General features: G+C 51.1%; 1 protein-coding gene across 1 annotated transcript in view; it reads right to left on the bottom strand.

Annotated features, from left to right (window-relative positions):
- The window catches only part of FBXO36 (F-box protein 36), a 109,180-nt gene that overhangs the window by 36,412 nt on the left and 54,507 nt on the right, over window positions 1–18,261 (bottom strand). The window contains exon 2 of the mRNA XM_056121415.1: window positions 9,765–9,873. Within this exon, the coding sequence (XP_055977390.1) occupies window positions 9,765–9,873 (109 nt within the window). The remainder of the gene's footprint in view (window positions 1–9,764; window positions 9,874–18,261) is intronic.

Here is an 18,261-nt window from a genome sequence, read left to right as displayed (position 1 = left end):
TCCTAGCAGGTGCAGGGGACCGTATATGGGGTTCCAGGATTGCCCACATGCAAGGCAAGTGCCCTCCCAGCTCTACTATCTCTGCTCTGAAAATACATTCTTATCAGAGAGGCTAACACATGCAATGGCTCTGAGCTGGGAGATGTCTGGTTTGTGAGGGGAAGCCCAGGGCAGGGAAACAGTGGGTTAGCATGGAGAGGGACGGGTGAGAGAGGCCCAAGATCACTGTCAGCCAGGGCTTTTTTTTTTTCTTTTGGCTTTTCTCAGGGGTGACTCCTGGCTCTGCACTCGGGAATTACTCCTGGCGGTGCTTGGGGAACCATATGGGATGCCGGGGATCGAACCCGGGTCGACTGTGTGCAAGGCAAACTCCCAACCCACTGTGCTATCACTCCAGCCCGGCCACGGCCTTTTTGACTCCACATTAGCCACTGGAGATTTGGAGGCTGCGAAGTAACGTGACCCAGTTAGCGCCGATTTCAGAAGGCTGAAAGGTTGGACACTGTGCTGAGAATTGTCAGGGAACTGAGAGTGGAAAGATTAGGACAGTGAGGAAATTCATTTTAAAAACCTGAAAGATGGGGCTAGAGTGAGAGTCCAGTGGGTGAGGCACTTGCCGTGCACACAGCCAACCTGGATTCGATTCCTGGCACTTCCTATGATTCTCTGAAACCTATTATGAATCCCTGAGCACACAACCAGCCCTGAGCACTGCCAGGTGTGGCCCAAAATGCCCCCCAAGAACCAAGCCTGTGAGAGAGAGGAGACACTCGGCTGGAGCCAAAGTGGGATGGGTCGGTGGGATCCCATAGTCGGGACCAACTAGCCCCGAACTTACCGCCCGGACACACAAAGCACTGCAGAACCTCTCGTGTTTCTGAGGCCCAGGACGAGAGCGTGGCTTAGCCGGGCAGCTGCGGCTCAGAGACTCTCTTACGGGGTCACAGCCAGGACGTCCTCCAGCGTCCGGGGGAGTGTGGCTCAGTCTTGGCCAAGGGTTCTAGCTCACCACTCTGTGTGAGCACTGCTGGTGTGACCCCCTGCAACAACGTGTGAACAGGGTCATCCATGGCACACCACAATCACGAGTGCGGCGGGCGCCACCCTGGCCAAGCTGTGCTGCCACAGACACACGGCCGCAAGGACAGTGATATCCTCGGGCTTTGCATCTCTGACCCCTGGAGCCAGAGTCGCTGTTGCCAAGGGAAAGGGCCCCCTGGCTGTTGGCTGGAGGCCTCTGTCCCTACGTGTGGGTTGGCTTGGCCCCCAGCCAGCGAGGACAAGGACAGAGGGATGGAGACCAGGGACTTCAGGGCAGAGAGAGGAAAGACGGCACTTGTCGTGCCCTTTCTGACCTCATTTCAGAAGTCACACACTATCCCTTCAGCCAAACACCTTCAGGCACACAGGTCGACCCAGGGACAGTGCCAAAGAGGATGACCCGAGTTCTGGGCACTGGGACACTCATCTTTGGGACTCCAAAGGTGGCCTGTCATGGCTCAGTTCGGTTTGGTTGAGGGCAACACCCAGCAATGCTCAGGGCTTACTCTTGCCTCAGTGCTCAGGTGTCATTCCTGGCAGGGACCACAGCGGGTACCAGGGGCCTGAGCTGGGTGGGCTCTGTGCAAGGTACAGAGCACAGAGCACCGTAGCACTTTACACATAGCCTGCACTTAGCTCTGCGACCCTGGTTTTGCTCTTGGAGTGGGTCAGTACATGAGGGACAGAAAAGAATCAAGTTAGGGGGGCTGGAGCAATAGCACAGTGGGTAGGGCATTTGCCTTGCACGCAGCCGACCTAGGTTCGATTCCCAGCATCCCATAGGGTCCCCCGAGCACCGCCAGGAGTAATTCCTGAGTGCATGAACCAGGAGCAACTCCTGTGCATCGCCGGGTGTGACCCAAAAAGAAAAAAAAAAGAATCAAGTTAGGGCGTTGTAGAATTTGAGGCCTCCTTTTTTGCGGGGAGGGATCGGAAAAATTGCTTTTTGGGAGGAGGAAGGGGTCAGCAGGGAAAGATTGAAAGCTTTTTTTTTTCCTCACATGTCAAATTCTTTTTTTAAAACATTGACTAAGGCCCTACAATTTACATAATTATCCACGGGTGAGTTTCAGGCATACACTATTCCAACACCAGTCCCGTCACCCGTGTCAACTTCTCTCCACCAATGTCCCCAGTTACCTCCTCCCTTCCCTGCCGGGGGGGTGGGCAAGTAGGGCATTTACGTTGCATGCAGCCAACCCGGGTTCGATTCCCAGCATCCCATATGGTCCCCCGAGCACCGCCAGGAGTAATTCCTGAGTGCAGAGCCGGGAGTAACCCCTGAGCATCATCAGGTGTAACCCAAAAAGCCAAAAAGAAAAAAAATTGGTTGTTGTGGTGTGGATCTTCAGCTCTTGGGTTCCTTTGGTTCTCTGGGCCATGTACAAAGATGTGCCACCCTTCTGGCATAGTTATGCCACCCTTCTGCAATGCCAGCGTGTCGCACACCTCCACCCCAGCCCCCTGCTACCGCTGCCTGCTTCTTCGTACTTCCCTTCCTCAGGTTCTTTCCTTCCGTGTCCTTCTCAGTTCTGGCACCGGGTGATCTCTGCTTCCCGCTTGGATTTGCTGCGTTTCCTGTCCTGTTACTCTGTATGCCATGGAGCCGTGAGATCATCTGGTGTTTGTCTTTCTTCTTCTGATTCCTTTCGCTCAACGTGGTATCTTTCTGTTCCATCCCGGCTGCAATGAACTGCATGTGTCCACTGTGCCTTGCAGCTGCGTGTGCCCGAGACACACCCTCACTAGCCCCTCAGCCGTTCTTGGAGCCGAGGCTGACCCCAGAGTCTAGAAACTGAGCTAAGATGTACACCCAAGGACAGTAGATACAAGGGCCCGGAGGATTGCCCTGTAGTTGGAAGCCTGCATCATGAGGGGAGGAGAGAAGGCAGTTGGAATAGAGAAGGGATCACTAAGAAAATGATGGCTGGACACACATGCTAGGGGAAAAGGCAGCTCAGATAGAGAGGGGAGCACCAAGTAAAGAGGGTTGGGAGGATCCTCCCAGGATGGGAGAAGCATGCTGAGAGTAGACTATAGGCCGAACATAATTGCCACTCAATGCCTCTTTTGAAAACCACAGCACCCAAAAGGAGAGAGAGAACAAAAAGGAATGCCCTGCCACAGAGGCAGGGTGGGATGAGGGGATGGGGGGGGGGGGGTGGGAGGGATACTGGGATCCGTGGTGGTGGAGAATGGGCACTGGTGGAGGGATGGGTACTTGATCACTGTACAACACAACAATTTGTAAGTCTACAACTCTACCTCATGGTGTTTCACTAATAAAAATTATTTTTAAAAAATGATGGCTGGAGGAATCAGTTGGGATGGGAGATGTGTGCCGGAAGTAGATAATGGCCCAAACATGATGATCTCTCAGTGTCTGTATTGCAAACCATAATGCTCAAAAGTAGAGAGAGAGTATGGGGAATATTGTCTGCCATGGAGGCAGGGGGAGGGTGGGGATGAGGGGTATACTGGGGAGATTGGTGATGGGGAATGTGCACTGGTGGAGGGATGGGTGTTCGATTATTGTGTGATTGTAACCCAAACATGAAAGCTTGTAACTTTCTCACGGTGATTCAGTAAAATTTAAAGAAAAAAAAGGAGGAAGAAAGAAAGAAATTGAGCTAAGAGCTGCAGTGAGTAATGGTGTGCTTTTGTCCTTTTGAAAGAATGTTTCAGTGTCCTGGAAGTAGATTCCCAGAAGATCATTGTGTCCTATGGGAACTTTGATTTTACTTCTCTGAGAAACTTCTATAGTGTTTTCCATAGGGGTTGAACCCAACACCATTCCCACCATGAGTGTGGGAGACTTCCCTTTTCCCCACATCTTCACCTACACAGATTTCACCCAGGGTTTGCTTGTTTGTTTGTTTTTTTTTTAAATTTTATATGCACATGTCACATAATACGCGACATCCTATTATGACATCTTATTATCTCATTTCTACTTTGGACAAACTGGCAGGCTACCGAATGTAGCCTGCCCACATGGCAGAGTCTGGCAAACTCCCTGTGTCGTACCCAACATGCCAAATACCAGTAACAATGATGGGTCTCATTCTCCTAAAGAGCCTTGAATATAATCTCAGGTCTAGGATGAAGGAGACGTTACTGGGGCCTGCTCGAGGCAATCGACGATTAACAGGATGATTTGTGATTTGTGATTGTGATGTCAGATTTGGAGAGTCACTTAGATGCTCACAGGGAGATGTCAAACTCCATGAATATCAGAAGATGGAGTGACAAGGAGAGTCATGGGCTGTGGCACTGATCCATTTAGCGGTGGCCTTTTAAAGTCACTGCCAGCAGCAACTGCCCAAGAGGAGACGGAGACAGACCAGGAGAGAAGAACAGAGCTGAGCCTGCGTCCCGACTCTGAGATTTGGATGCATCATGAGTTGCTCGTGAGGCAGAAGAAGGACCAGGAGCAAGATACGGGCAGAAGCCGGGGACAAGTGTCCTCTCTGAGCTGAGTGCACTGAAAGGCCAGGGAAGCAAGAGTGTCACGTTGCTGGTCCTTCGCCAGGACTGACACCAGTGGTGACCCAGATTTCTAGAGATGTGTCACCCGTGAGGAGGATGTGAGGGGGGGGTGTGGGGAGATCCTAGGAACAGGACAAAGAAGGGATGGGCTCGAGCAGCAGCCCAGCCAGGGTAGTGCCTGGGTTCAATCCCAGGACGACGTGGTCTTTAACACGGGCCCAGGTAGTCCTGGCTCTGGGCTGATGACAAAAGGAGCAAACTCAGTCGCACCACACAGGCTAAACACTGGTGAACAGCAAAATATACAGAAATTTGTTGCAGGGCCAGGGAGATAGCTCAATGGGTTGAGTGCATGTTTTGCATGTAAGAGGCCTGGCACATGGTCCCCTGAGCACCACCAAGAGTGACCACCAGGAGTGACCACCAAGCAACACAGTGGGAGTAGCCCCTGAGCACTGCTGGGGTGAACAAAATAAAATTTCTTCTTTCTTTCTTTCTTTCTTTCTTTCTTTCTTTCTTTCTTTCTCTCTTTCTTTCTCCTTCCTTCCTTCCTTCCTTCCTTTCTTTCTTTCTTTCTTTCTTTCTTTCTTTCTTTCTTTCTCTCTTTCTACCTTCCTTCCCCTTCCTTCCTTCCTTCCTTCCTTCCTTCCTTCCTTCCTTCCTTCCTTCCATCTTTCCTCCTCCTCCTCTTCCTCCTTTTCCTTCTTCTTATTCTTCCTCCTCCTCTTTTTCTTCCTCCTCCTCCCAACAATACTAAGGGATTACTCCTAGCTATGCACTCAGGGGTCACTCCTGGAGGGCTTGAGGGACCACACAAGGTGCTGGGGATTGTACCCAGGTCAGTTGTGTGCAAGATACGTACTATAGTATCTCTGGTTCCCTGTTGTAGTTTTGTATGCAAACAAACAAACAAACAAACAAAAAAAGAGCACTGCAGCACTGTCCTCTCATTGTACATTGATTTGCTCAAGCGGGCACCAGTAACATCTCCATTGTGAAACCTGTTGTTATTATTTTTGGTGTATCGAATAAGCCATGGGGAGCTTGCCAGGCTCTGCTGTGCAGGCGGGATACTCTCGGTAGCTTGCCCGGCTCTCCAAGAGGGATGAAGGAATCAAACCTGGGTCAGCCACATGCAAGGTAAATGCCCTACCCACTGTGCTATCACTGAAGCCCCCCCCCCCCAAAAAAAAATACCTGTTAATTTCATTTACAATGCATCCAAAAAGTTAATGTCTAGGAATCAAATTAACAAAGAAAGCCAAAGACTAATGTCATTACATTATGTCACTATTTTAAAAAAATTAAAAAACACAGGAAATAGAAAAATATTTCATGCTCACAGGTTGAAAAAATTGTCATTGCTAAAATGACCACCCTACCCAAAGCAAAAACGATTCCATTCAACTGGCATTCTTTAAGGAAACAAAAAGAACTTTATTAAGATGTATATGGAGCAGCATCCCAGCAGCCAAAAACCTCCAGAACTCAACCACCACCATACTCAAGGCCACTCTCCACACTCTCAGATGAGCCGCACCCAAGAGGGAACCAGTAGAAAAACCCAGGTATGAGGGAACCCGTGACTGAGATTGCCAAGCCTGCTTGAATCGGGACTGGGCCTCCTCCCCCAAGCTCCCCACTTTTCCAGTAGCTTGGCAGCCACACCCACAAACTGCTCCTGGTGCCATGTAATCTCATCAACAGTCAAGATCCAGAGACTATCAAATAAAGCTCCTGGAAGAGAGCTACGCAGAATGTCCTGGAGCTCGCAGCCACATTTGTGGCCAGGTGACCTCTTATACTCTAGCCCACTTACATACCAAAAGTGGCATACATCTGTATGGTTTTAACATACTTGCTTGTTATCTCTTATACACGGGCCTAAATGACTCCAGAATGAAATCCAACACTCTTCATACACTTCCCTCTTATTGTGGTGGGAAGGTGCTCAGTGGTGTGATTGGTGTTTGAATATTATCTGTAATAAACTACTGTGAACTGTAGCACTGTCCTCCCGTTGTTCATCGATTTGCTCGAGCGGGCCCAGTAACGTCTCCATTGTGAGGCTTGTTGTTACTGTGTTTGGCATATAGAATACGTCACGGGTAGCTTGCCTTTTAGGAAAATAAAATACATAAAAATTTTCAAAATAAAATGAAAAATGTATATGGAACCCCCAGACCTGCTGAAAGTCAAAGCAATCCTGAGGAAAAAAAAGGAAGACAAAAGGCATCTCATCCCCTGAATTCCTCATTTATTTGGTTTTGGGACCACACTCAGCAACGCTCAGGGGTAACCCCTGGCTCTATTACACCAGGCAGTGCTCAGGAGACCATCTGTACCAGGGATCAAAACTAGGCCGGCTGCATGCAGGACAGGTGCCTTACCCACTGTACTACCCTTACAACCTCTCATCCCCTGACTTAAAACTACCTCAAACTATGCTCGAACCTTATAAGGCTTTGGTAGTCAAAACAGTGGTGTTGAGAGCCTGACAGAGAGCAAAGGGTTAAGGTGCATGCCTTGCATGTGGTTGACCCCAGTTCCATCCCAATCACCACATGATCCCTGGAGCATTGGTAGCCATAGCCCTGGGGTCCCCTGAGCACTGCCAGGCACAAGCAGAACCACATCTCTTGGCCTTTGCATTGAACCACCAGCCTGTTTGGCAGAGAATGGCCTGGAGAGGCATCCAGGCCTTCTGAACAGTATATGGAAGACAACCCCCAACCCCTACCCAACATGCATGCATGCATGCATGCATGCATATGCGTGTGTCTGTGCGTGCACGCACACACGCACACACACACACAATAATAGTGTGGGGTTGGAGTAAAAGCAGACACTTACACCAGTGGAATAAAATGATGAGCCCATAAAATATACTTAACTCTATGGACATCCATTTACCACAAACGAGCAAGAGCAGAAAATGAGGAAAGGAAAAGTGTCTGACAGGAATGGCGCAGGGAAAATGGAAGAACCATGTGCAGGAATATTAAATGGGACCGCGATCTCCTGTCATGTACAAAAGTTAATTTGCAGTGGATTAGACCCAAGAAATGCTTAGATGAAAACACACGCAAACAAGTTGTTGGCTTCACTCGGTGCCTCGGGGGATTCTGCTCCCTTGCCAAGGAAGACAAAAGCGAATATAAACAGATGAATAGCATCAAGCCCAAAGGCTTCTGTACAGTGAAAGAAACTATCAGTAAAAAAAAAAAAAAGAAAACCTACGTAAGGAGAAAATACTAACACACCATCGTCTGGCAAAGTGCTAATATTCAAGATATACAAAGCACTCACAAAATTCAACAACGAACACACAAACAACTTCATGAAGAAAGTTCAGGGGAAGAGGGACCAGAGTGATAGCTCAGAGAATTTTCTTTTCATGCAAGAGGCACTAATCCAGCCCCTCAGACCACCCGGTCTTTGAGCATTTCCAGGAGAGATTCTCCCGGGCAGCAGCAGGTGTGACCCTCCCCATTCAAACCCAAAGCCCCAGCCAAAAAGACCAGAAGTAAAGCTAAACAGACACTTCTCCCAGGAAAACCAAAGGATATGAAAAACTAATCGCTGCACATTATCAGAGAAATGCAAATCAAATGACAATGAGAGTGCCACCAAACACCAACGACAACAACCTACATCAAAAAGTCTAGAAACAGGGGCTGGTGGGGTTGGGTGGATGGGGGGGTAGTAATAATCCTCATTCACTATTAGTGGGATATAAGCTGGCTCAGCCTCTGTGTAAAAGTCGGCAGACTCTCCAAAGATCAGAAATATCATAAGAATCAGCAATTCCACTCCTTGGCATTAGCTCAAGAACACAAAAACACTAACCCAAAACTATATTCACTGAGGCGCTAATTACGGTAGCCAAGATCTGAAAACCAGCCCACGTGCCTGGCAACAGACGAGTGGGTAAAGATATGGTCTCTGAGAGAACAAAAGGGAATGCCCTGCCACAGAGGCAGGGTGGGATGGGGGGATGGGGGTGGGAGAGATACTGGGATCCGTGGTGGTGGGAAATGGGCACTGGTGGAGGGATGGGTACTCGATCATTGTATAATCGAAACCCAAGCACAAAAATTTGTCAGTCTACAACTGTACCTCATGGTGTTTCACTAATAAAAATTAATAAAAAGAAGAGAAAAGAAAAGAAAGATATGGTATCTGATGGTCTCTGGCACCATGGGGTACTGGATACAGGTCAGCTACAAAGGGGAGCCTTGGCTTCTGGGTAGGAACGGGATCAGAGGTCACACAAAAGGAAGACACACACCGGACGCCTTCACTCATGTGCCGAACAGCGTCGGCAGAGAGACAGTGTCAAGGACTGGGAGATGTTTAGTAAAAACCAGCCCCCGGGCTCTGGGGAGAGTGCGGAGGTCACCAAGGCAGGAAGGAAAGATGGAAAAGTCTTAGGGGCAGCAGTGGGGGTTATTGGCACTTTGGTGGTGGGGGTGAGGGGGTGACACTGATCCCGCACACAGAGGTTCTCTGCTTGTTTGGATTTTGCGGTCATACCTGGCCTGGGCTCAGGAATAAGTCTTGGCCGCACTCAGGGAACATTTGTGGCCCTGGGGACTAGACCCGAGTGAAAGCTACTTTCTTCATGGGAACAAGCAAAGGGAAGAGACCCTATCCCCCTGGCTGGGCAATTCCTGCCCTCCCCTCTCCTTCCCTTCCTTCTCTCTGGACAGCTGCTACCGAGTTGGACCATCTTGGCCCCTGTCCTCTCCTTTAAGTCTGGATTCTCTGAGGCTAAGGACCTGACTGCCACAACCCCAGGCCCCTACACCCACAAGCCTGTGCTCTAAGCAGTGCATGACACCCTCTTCCTGTCCTGGCTGGATGTCGTGGAGCCTGTCACCTGAGGCACCATCAGGGTTGGGACTCAGGGGACTATGCTCACAAGACAAGCACTTTGCTGTTGTTTTTGGTTTTTTTTGAGGGGGCCACACCGGTGGTGCTCAGGATTTACACCTGACTACACTCCAGGATCGCTCCTGGCGGGGCTCAGGGGACCATCTGGGGTGCCAGGAATCGAACCCGGGTTGGCTGTGTGTAAAGCAAGTGCCCTGCCTGCTGCCGCGTGGCTCTAGCCCCCAGACAGGTGCTGTAAGCCATGGCCCTACTTCCTAACCATGACACCTTGACCGCTCCTGGGTCCGACCCGTCTCACAGGGGAATTGCAGTGAGTGTGCGTGAGGGTCCCGGCTTACCCTGGAGGTGAGCGTTTTGTAGGAAGTCTTTGTGGCTTTCCTTCACCTCTCCAGGTTTGGAGAATCGGTACTCGCTCCGCAGGGAGATCTTCCACCATCGAAAGATGACCTGTGGCGAGCAGGTGATGGGAGTGAGAACCAACTCACCACTGCCAAGCATAGGTTCAAGGCGAGGGTGTCAGTGAGCATTTTCCTCAGAGATTAGGCCAAAGAACCACAGTGCTACAAGGAAACTTAAAAGGAAAAAAAAAAAAGCAATCAAGCCAGGGACAAGAGAGATGGTTTGACAGTCCAGAGTTGGGGAGCTGAAGCAATAGCACAGTGGGTAGGGTCCCTGCCCACCTCAGCTCCAGCATCCCATATGGTCCCCTGAGTACCGCCAGAAGTAATTCCTGAGTGCAGAGCCAGGGGTAACCCCTTGAGCATCACTGGGTGTGATCCAAAATGAAAAAAAAAAAAAAAGTCCAGATCTGGGTTTGGACTCAGTTTGCATGCAGGAGGCCCAGGTTCTGTGTTAGGTTCCTGGTGCCACATGCCCCACCCACCCCTGGCATAGCAACCCCCGGACACAGAGGCGAGGTTATCTTCTGAGCACTGCCCAAACAAAACAGAACCAAAAGAAGTCACTCAGAGTCGTCTGTTTCTGGAAGATCTGAGAATAGAGATGTTCTAGCTGGAGAACCAATTCCAGAGAAATTCCACCTACCCTACCCCCCTGCCATCTCCAGGGCTGGCGAGATGAGCAGATGTTTTCTCTGACAAGGAGTGAGTGACCTGGACAGTCACAGGAAGCTTTGCTTGGCGCTGGGAACGGCCAATATGTAGGACAAGCCTGGTTGGTGTTTCAAAAAGAAAGACGTGGGGTTGGAGCAATAGCACAGCGGGTAGGGCATTTGCCTTGCACGCGGCCAACCCAGGTTCGATTCCCAGCATCCCATATGGTCCCCTGAGCACCGCCAGGGGTAATTCCTGCGCGCAGAGCCAGGAGGAATCCCTGAGCATTTCTGGGTGTGATCCAAAAAGGAAAAAAAAAAAAGAACGACGTGTGAGGACATAGTACAGGAGGCGATGTGTTTGCCTGGCATGCTGCTGACCTGGGTTCAATCCCGGACACCCACATGGTCCCCCGAGCCCCACCAGGAGTGATCCCTGAGCAAAGAGCCAAGAGCTAACCCTGAGTGGGCCCATATCTCTCCCCTCCAAAAAATCAAATTTTTTGTTTTGTTTGGGCCCATACTTGGCAGTGCTCAGGACTTACTTCTGACTCTACGCTCTGGAATCATTCCAGGAGAAGCTTGGGGGACCATATGGGGTGCCAGGGATTGAACCTGTGTCTGCTGCATGCAAGGCAAAGGCCTTCCCTGCAATAATCTCTCTCCAGCCCACCTCCAAAAATAAATTTAAAAAATACAAAGGCTTTAGAGGCACTTGCCTGTGCTAAGCCCACGTCACCCAGCAGACTGAGTAACTGACTTGATTAGTCCCAACCTCCCCTAAGAGCGGAATATGAAAAAGACCAATTGATGCCCAATTACCGGGTTATACTACGGAGGAAACCCTGCTTGTCCTGAGTCTAATTTCCCTCCCTCCTCCACCATACATCAGCCCTTTGGTCAGCTGGCCCTATCCCTCCCCTGCCCTCCTGGTGACCACTTAGTCTGAGAGATGGTCTTAGTCTTCCTTCCTCCTTCCTTTTAGTTTGGAGTGCCGAGAACTACTCCCTGCTCAGTGCTCGGAGGTCACTCCAGGTGGTACCTGGGGCTCAAACCCAGGCTTCCTGCGTGCAAAACACACGCTGTGTAAGTCCTGGAGCCATCTCTCTGGTCCCTTATTTTATTTCTTTATCCCCCACCTATTTGTGAAATCCTTCTATTCTGGTCTTGGGGACTCATGCAGAGATGCTCGGGGGTTACTCCTGGCTCTGTGCTCTGGGATCACTCTTGTTGGTGCTCAAGGGACCCTGTGCAGTGGCGGAGATTGAGCCAGCCGCGGGCCAGGCCAGCACCTGAGCCCCTGCGTTACCTCTGAAGGCCTATAGTACTGCCCTTTCTCCATCCAAACCAAACTCCTCCTACCAGGGCCCCCGGGGGGGAAAGGGAGCTAGCAGACAGCAGAACGGGACAACGGTGTGTGAGCAATGCCTGGGCTGCCCGTGTCCCGTTTCCTCTCCTCACACCCAGGACTCTGCCACAGGGACTCCCAGGCCCTGTGGCCGGTGTCCTGCTCTCTACTAGTCCCTCTGCTCCTCTCTACAACCTTCTCGGGACTGGCCCGGGAACCACCCCAGCACCAAACCGTGCAACATCCTCTTTTTGTTTTCCCTTTTATCTTCCTCTGTAAACTTCCCCTTTCAATTTTTTTTGTTTGACAGACATAAGGGCATGGCCACATTCTCTAAGTTTCAGCTGTGCATTGTTGAAATCAACATGTGGAGGCCAGAGAGATTGTACAGTGGTTAGGACACTTGCCTTATTGCACGTAGTCAACCTGGGTTCGATCCCCGGCATCCCACAGGGTCCCCCAAGCCTGTCAGGAGTGATCCCTGAGTGCAGAGGCAGGAGTAATCCCTGAGCACTGCCGGGTGTGCCCTCCCCCAATAAATCAACATGTGTCAGTCCTTGGGGGTGGCTCAGTGCATGTGCTCCTGTCCCTTGCGGTCACGAGGCTGAGGGGTCAGTCCCAGCACTGGGCCCATGGGAGCACTGATGTTCCTATGTTCCTAGAGTCACAAGAAAGCCAACATCAGGCCAGGGAGACCTCTCAGAGGGCTGGCACGCAGGCTTCGCATGTGGGGAGACTCTGGTTTGTTCCCCAGCGCTGCATGTCCCCTGGAGCACGTCCGGGAGCAGTCCAGGAGCACTGAGCTGGGAGTAGCCCTGACCACTGGTGGGTGCGACCCAAGAAGGAACAAAAACGTGGGTGAGCTTCAGAGCACAGCACCAAGCGTGTGAGAGCACCATGGGGGAGGTGCTCTGGCAGGGTCTGCCATGAAGCCAGTGTCATGGGCGTCTACAATGACACTGCCAGTCCCCTCGGGCAGCCTCACAGGGAAGGGGACGGGGGACCAGCAGGTGCCTCGCTGCGTTTCTCTCTCCAGCCCCAGCCTCTGCTCCATGCAGCAACTCCAAGGCGCAGAGGAGAGACTATTCTGGAAGGGGGAGAAAGTTGGGCCGCCCCCAGCGATGTTTGGGGCCTTCACCTGCCTCTGTCCTCAGACATGACCCTTGGCGGTGCTTGGGTCTGTTTGTGAGCACCTGAGACTCACACTGGGGTGGGCAGGAGGCAAGGCAGGTGCCCAGAGCCCTGTACTATGCCTGAGTCGGTACTTCTAGTCCTGTCTTACCTAGCACCCGGCCCAGCGGGAAACAGGCCCACAATAAATTCTTGTGAGCCAATTTTTTTGTTGTTGTTATCATACTTTATTTGTCTTTCTATTTCAATTTTTAAAAAATGGTTTAATTGAGCATCATGACAGGAAACAGTATTAATATTGTTTCGGGCTTACAATGCTCCCGGACCGCACCCACCACTCGCTGCCAACATCTCTTCACCACCACAGTATCCCTTTTGTTTGTTCTTGCCTGGCCCCACACCCCAAGCTGGCAGCCTCACCTCTGTGGGCACCGCCCCAGGGTTTGGTTGGTTGGTTGGTTTAGAGTTTGACAGCCACACCCATCCATGCTCAGGGCTCCTCCTGGCTCTTAACTAGCAGTGCTCGGGGGCCCCTTGGAGTTCTGTGCTTGGGAGATGCTCTTGGCAGTGCTTGGGAGACCATCTGGGGTGTCAGGGATCAAAGCTAAGGCCCAGTGGGCTGAGCTATCTCTTCCTTGACAACCCCCAGCAATGGTCCTCAGCTCGGGCTGTGGCAGCTTGGGAAAAACAAAACAAAACAAAACAAAACAAATCAACCCTGTAGATCAATCAGCTCCCCAAAGCAGCTCAGAGCCCCTCCACCCTGGGGCTGCCCCACTCCATTCTGAGGGTGTTGATTTTGCTTTTGAGGTCACACCTGGCGATGTACAGGGGTTACTCCTGGCTCTGCACTCAGGAATTATTCCTGGCGTTGCTCAGGGAACCATACGGGATGCTGGGAATCGAACCCGGGTCGGCCGTGTGCAAGGCAAATGCCCTCCCCGCTGTACTATCACTCCATCCCCTTGCTTTTTTTCTTTATCACACTCCATTCTGGAGTTGCCCGCATTCATCTTAAATTTAGTACCTTCCATTAGTCCACTTTTTATTCACTGTCTTCTCCTGAAATTTCCTTTGCTTTTTTTGTCTGTCTGTTTGGTGTTTGGTGTGTGTGTTTGCGGGGGGGGGGGGGGGGGGGGGGGAGTGGTGAAATGAATTGGGCCACACCTGGCAGTGCTCAGAGACTACTCCTGGCTCTGTGCTAAGGGATCATTCCTGGCGGGGTTCGAGGAACCCTATGCAGTGGCAGGATCAAACTGGGGCCAGCTGCATGCAAGGCGAGCGCCTTAGCCCTGCAGTATCTCCACAGCCCTGACACGCCTTTCTGTGAGGCAAGACTAGACCCCAGCGGGAGGGAGAGATTGGAGGCGACTTTCTCTTTTCCCTGGGAAGCGCATGCCCTGTCCCAGCCCACAGCTCCCCGGAAGTTCCTGTGGCAGGACCAGCATCCACGCCGAGGAGACCAAGTGGGTCTCAGTTGCAGAGGCTGGTGGGTTCGGTGTCCAGCTGCTGCCCACTTCCACCAGTCCTGACCTCCCCAGACACTCACTTCACCAATGACACTTCTAACCAGATCAAGCTGCAGAATTCTGCGTGGCCTGGGGGGTTCCAGAAGCCCCGGAGATTCAGACAGGCACTCCCCCGCCCCCCCCCCCCACCACCACCACACTCATGTGGCCTCTGCTGTTCAGAAAAGGCCAGGAGACACGTGCAGGGCCTCGCCTCTCAGTCTCTTGCCGTCGTTCATTTTGTCAATGAAAAATCATTTCTGACATCCTGCATATTAATTAATCCTCTGGTGCTGATTTGCGAGGCAATGGAGGAAGTATTTGCCTGATGGCCTTAGGAGGGAAGCTGCCCTCTGGAAGATCCTGGGGCACACACACAAGTTCACCTGGACACAGATTAGTCTTGTACTGACCTCCCCAGAGCTACCTAAAGTAAGTTACTGAGGGGCCACAGAGAGAGAAGCAGGAGATAAGGGGTTGGCCTTGCACATAACTGACCCAGGTTCTGTCTCTGAGACCCCGTATGGTCCTCAAAACCCACCAAACATGATCCATGAGCACAGAGCCAGGAGTAAGTCCCAAGCACCACCAGGTGTGGTCCCCAAATCCGATAAAACTGATTTAGCAATATCTACCCAAAACTTTGATCACTCACACCCTTTGGTCTTACTTCTAAGGCCTGAAGCATGTCTCAGAAATAGGCATAACTGGGGGTATGGTGCCGCCAACAGGTCAATCTGTACCTGTGAGGCGAGTGCATAAACAGCCTCATGGCGCCTTCAGACTTCCAGATACCCCCAAATTGCTGCTGTGCCTTTGGCCAGACCCCAAAAACTTGGGGCAAAGTTTACCAAGAAAGTAAACGGCCAAAAGTTAGGTATATGGGAAACACACCCACAAACCACCTCCGGCTCAGCTATATAATTGGAGGCAAGGCCTCTTTGGTTCCTGATTGAACTGCTTAATGGCCATGATCCCAGAGACTCAGAAACGAATCTCAGAACCCAGTGGCTTTAGGTAGAAATGCGTCTGGTCTCTGCAGTAGGCTACCGGTGCTGGGCCAACCCAGGTGGGAATAGGTTTCGTGCCTTGGCCTGTTCCCCCTGGCGGCCCAGTGGCCACCATCCATCTGAGGCCACTGGATAGTCACATTTGGGCCCCCAGTGATGAGACACACAGGGCCTCATGGGATGGGGGTGGCGCCGGGCTTGTCCTACCCACCCCAACAAGACCCCAAGTCATCGCCCACAAATGGCCTCTCTGGCTCCTGATCAAGCTGCTTAACGGCCATGATCCCAGAGACTCAAAAACAAATCTCGAAACCCAGCGGCTTTTGACAGAAATGTGTCTGGACCCTGCAGCAGGTTACTGTCGCCGGGCCACCCCAGGGGGGAATGGGTGCTGTCCCTCCGCCTGCTCCCTCGTGGTGACTTGGTGGCTGTCATCCTCCAGAGGCCATTGGACAGTCAGGCTTGGGCCCACAGTGACGAAACTTGTTGGGCCTCACGGGATGGGGGGGGGAGCCGGGCCTGTCCTCCCCACCCCAACAAGACCCCAAGTCATCACCCACGAACGGCCTCTCTGGCTCCTCATCAAGCTGCTCAACGGCCATGATCCCAGAGACTCAGGAGCAGATCTCTAAACCCAGTGGCTTTTGGCAGAAATCCCTCCAGATTTAAGTGTTAAAATTTCGGAATTTCAAAACCACATGGCCCTACTGCAGCCACACGACATCATATGTTATTCATAACCAGCAATAGAACACAAATTGTCTACTGTTGCCTTTTCAGCAGATCTGAGTGTTGGGGTAAAATCTCAAATAATGGTGGGTCTGGTGTCGAAATAGTGAATGTGATCAAAGTAGAGAGAGAGTAATGTGGAAATCATCTGCCCCACAGGCAGGGGGAGGGTGTGGGATGGGGGTATACTGGGATTGTTGGGGGTGGAGAATGGGCACTGGTGAAGGTACGGGTGTTTCATTGTATGACTGAGACTTAGACCCAAAAGCTTTGTAGCTGCTCTCACGGAGATTCAATAAATAAAATTATAAAAAATGGGAAAAAAATAGTAAGGTGGAGTTCATGCACAATTCAATCAGCTAATCAGTGGCTGAATAAATAGCAGTCCTCCTACAAAAAAATAAAAGAAATATGCATAACTTTTTTGCTAAGAAATATTTGTGGAGGCCGGGGTGATAGGATACTTGGCAGGGCATTTGCCTTGCATGCAGCAGACTGGGGTTCAATTTCCGGCACCCCATATGGTCCTCCGGGCCTACCAGGAGTGATCCCTGAGTGCAGAGCCACGGTTAAGTCCTGAGCATGGCTGGGTGTGGCCCCAAAATAAAAGGTAAAGGCCCTCCCATTGATCGTCGATTTGCTCAAGCGGGCCCAGTAACGTCTCCATTGGAGACTCTGTTGTTACTGTGTCTGGCATATCGAATACTCTTGGTAGCTTGCCGGGCTCTCCGAGAGGGGCGGAGGAATCGAACTCGGGTCAGCCATGTTGGCTGCTTGTAAGGCGAACGCCCTACCGCTGTGCTATCGCTCCAGCCCCAAAATAAAACAAACAAAAATGTTTGTCAGGGACTCAGAATATGGTTCAGTGGCAGAGGACATGCCTCAAATGCAGGAGGTCCCAGGTTTGAGCCCTAACCCTGGCAAAACAACAACAACCCCCAAACAACAACAAGTATTTTCTTATAGGTTTATTATGATAAATTCCAGACTCTGCACCAGGCTGTTCTCTCTCAGGGTGCCCCAGAGGGGGGCGGGCAAGAGCCCTCCCCACACCAAGGGACCCTGCCCCAGCAGCCAACCTCCACTACCCAACCGCCACCACACTTCAGGAGGCTTTCCGGACACATCATAAGACACTTCCTATCCATTTTCCATAATTACCACACCATGTTTGATGGAGTTCAGACAGTAGGCAACAAATCATAGAGAGAAATATATAGCTCAGAGAGCCCAGCAAGCTCCTGCACGGGCAGAGCCTGGCAAGCTCCCCGTGGTGTATTCAATATGCCAAAACCAGTAATTATAACAGGTCTCATTCTCCTGACCCTGAAAGAGCCTCCAATCATTAGGAAAGACAAGTAAGGAGAGGCTGATAAAATCTCAGGGCTGGGACGAATAGAGATGTTATTGGTACCCGCTCGAGTAAATCGAACAATGGGATGACAGTGATACAGTGATTTTGATAATTAAAATATCCTAACAGGATTGGAGAGAAAGCTCAACAGGTGAGCACATGCTTGCTTGAGGGAGGCCCAGGTTTCTTCCCTGGCACCATATGTGTCTCTTCCCCACTCCTGAGATGTAAGGCAAGTGCCTTAGCCATTGGACTCACTCTCCTGCCCCTCGGTTTGGTATCGTAGCAGAAATCGGGGGATACACGTGAGAATTCTCCCACACTTGCAGGGCACTTTTGTACTAACTTAGCGACCACATTATAAACGATGGCTTTATTCATTCACGTATTTATATTTCTTCTTACTTTTAGCTTTCTTATAAATCTCTCGGATACAGCTTTGTAATTAACTGGAAATCTGGGCTAACTTGTAAGAGCGATCCAATGCATGAATGTCCCGCGCATCACTTCATAGATTGTTAAGGCAAGATGCCAGGGCTTTGAGCTTCACCTCACAAAGGCCCCCATAGATTCCAGTGTCCCCAGATAGCCGCTTGCCAGGTGGCACCCTGGGGGCTCTGCAGAAAAGCAGACACAGCTCAGCAGCTGAGAGCATTCAGACAATGCACAGTCCAATGCCCTCCAGTAAGTTTTAGACTGTGTGA

The sequence above is a fragment of the Sorex fumeus genome, unplaced genomic scaffold (assembly GCF_029834395.1).
Source record: "Sorex fumeus unplaced genomic scaffold, SorFum_2.1 ptg000005l, whole genome shotgun sequence".
In the NCBI taxonomy this organism is placed as follows: domain Eukaryota; kingdom Metazoa; phylum Chordata; class Mammalia; order Eulipotyphla; family Soricidae; genus Sorex; species Sorex fumeus.
Note: the sequence above shows the minus strand (reverse complement) of the source record. Positions and strands in the feature narration are given on the sequence as shown.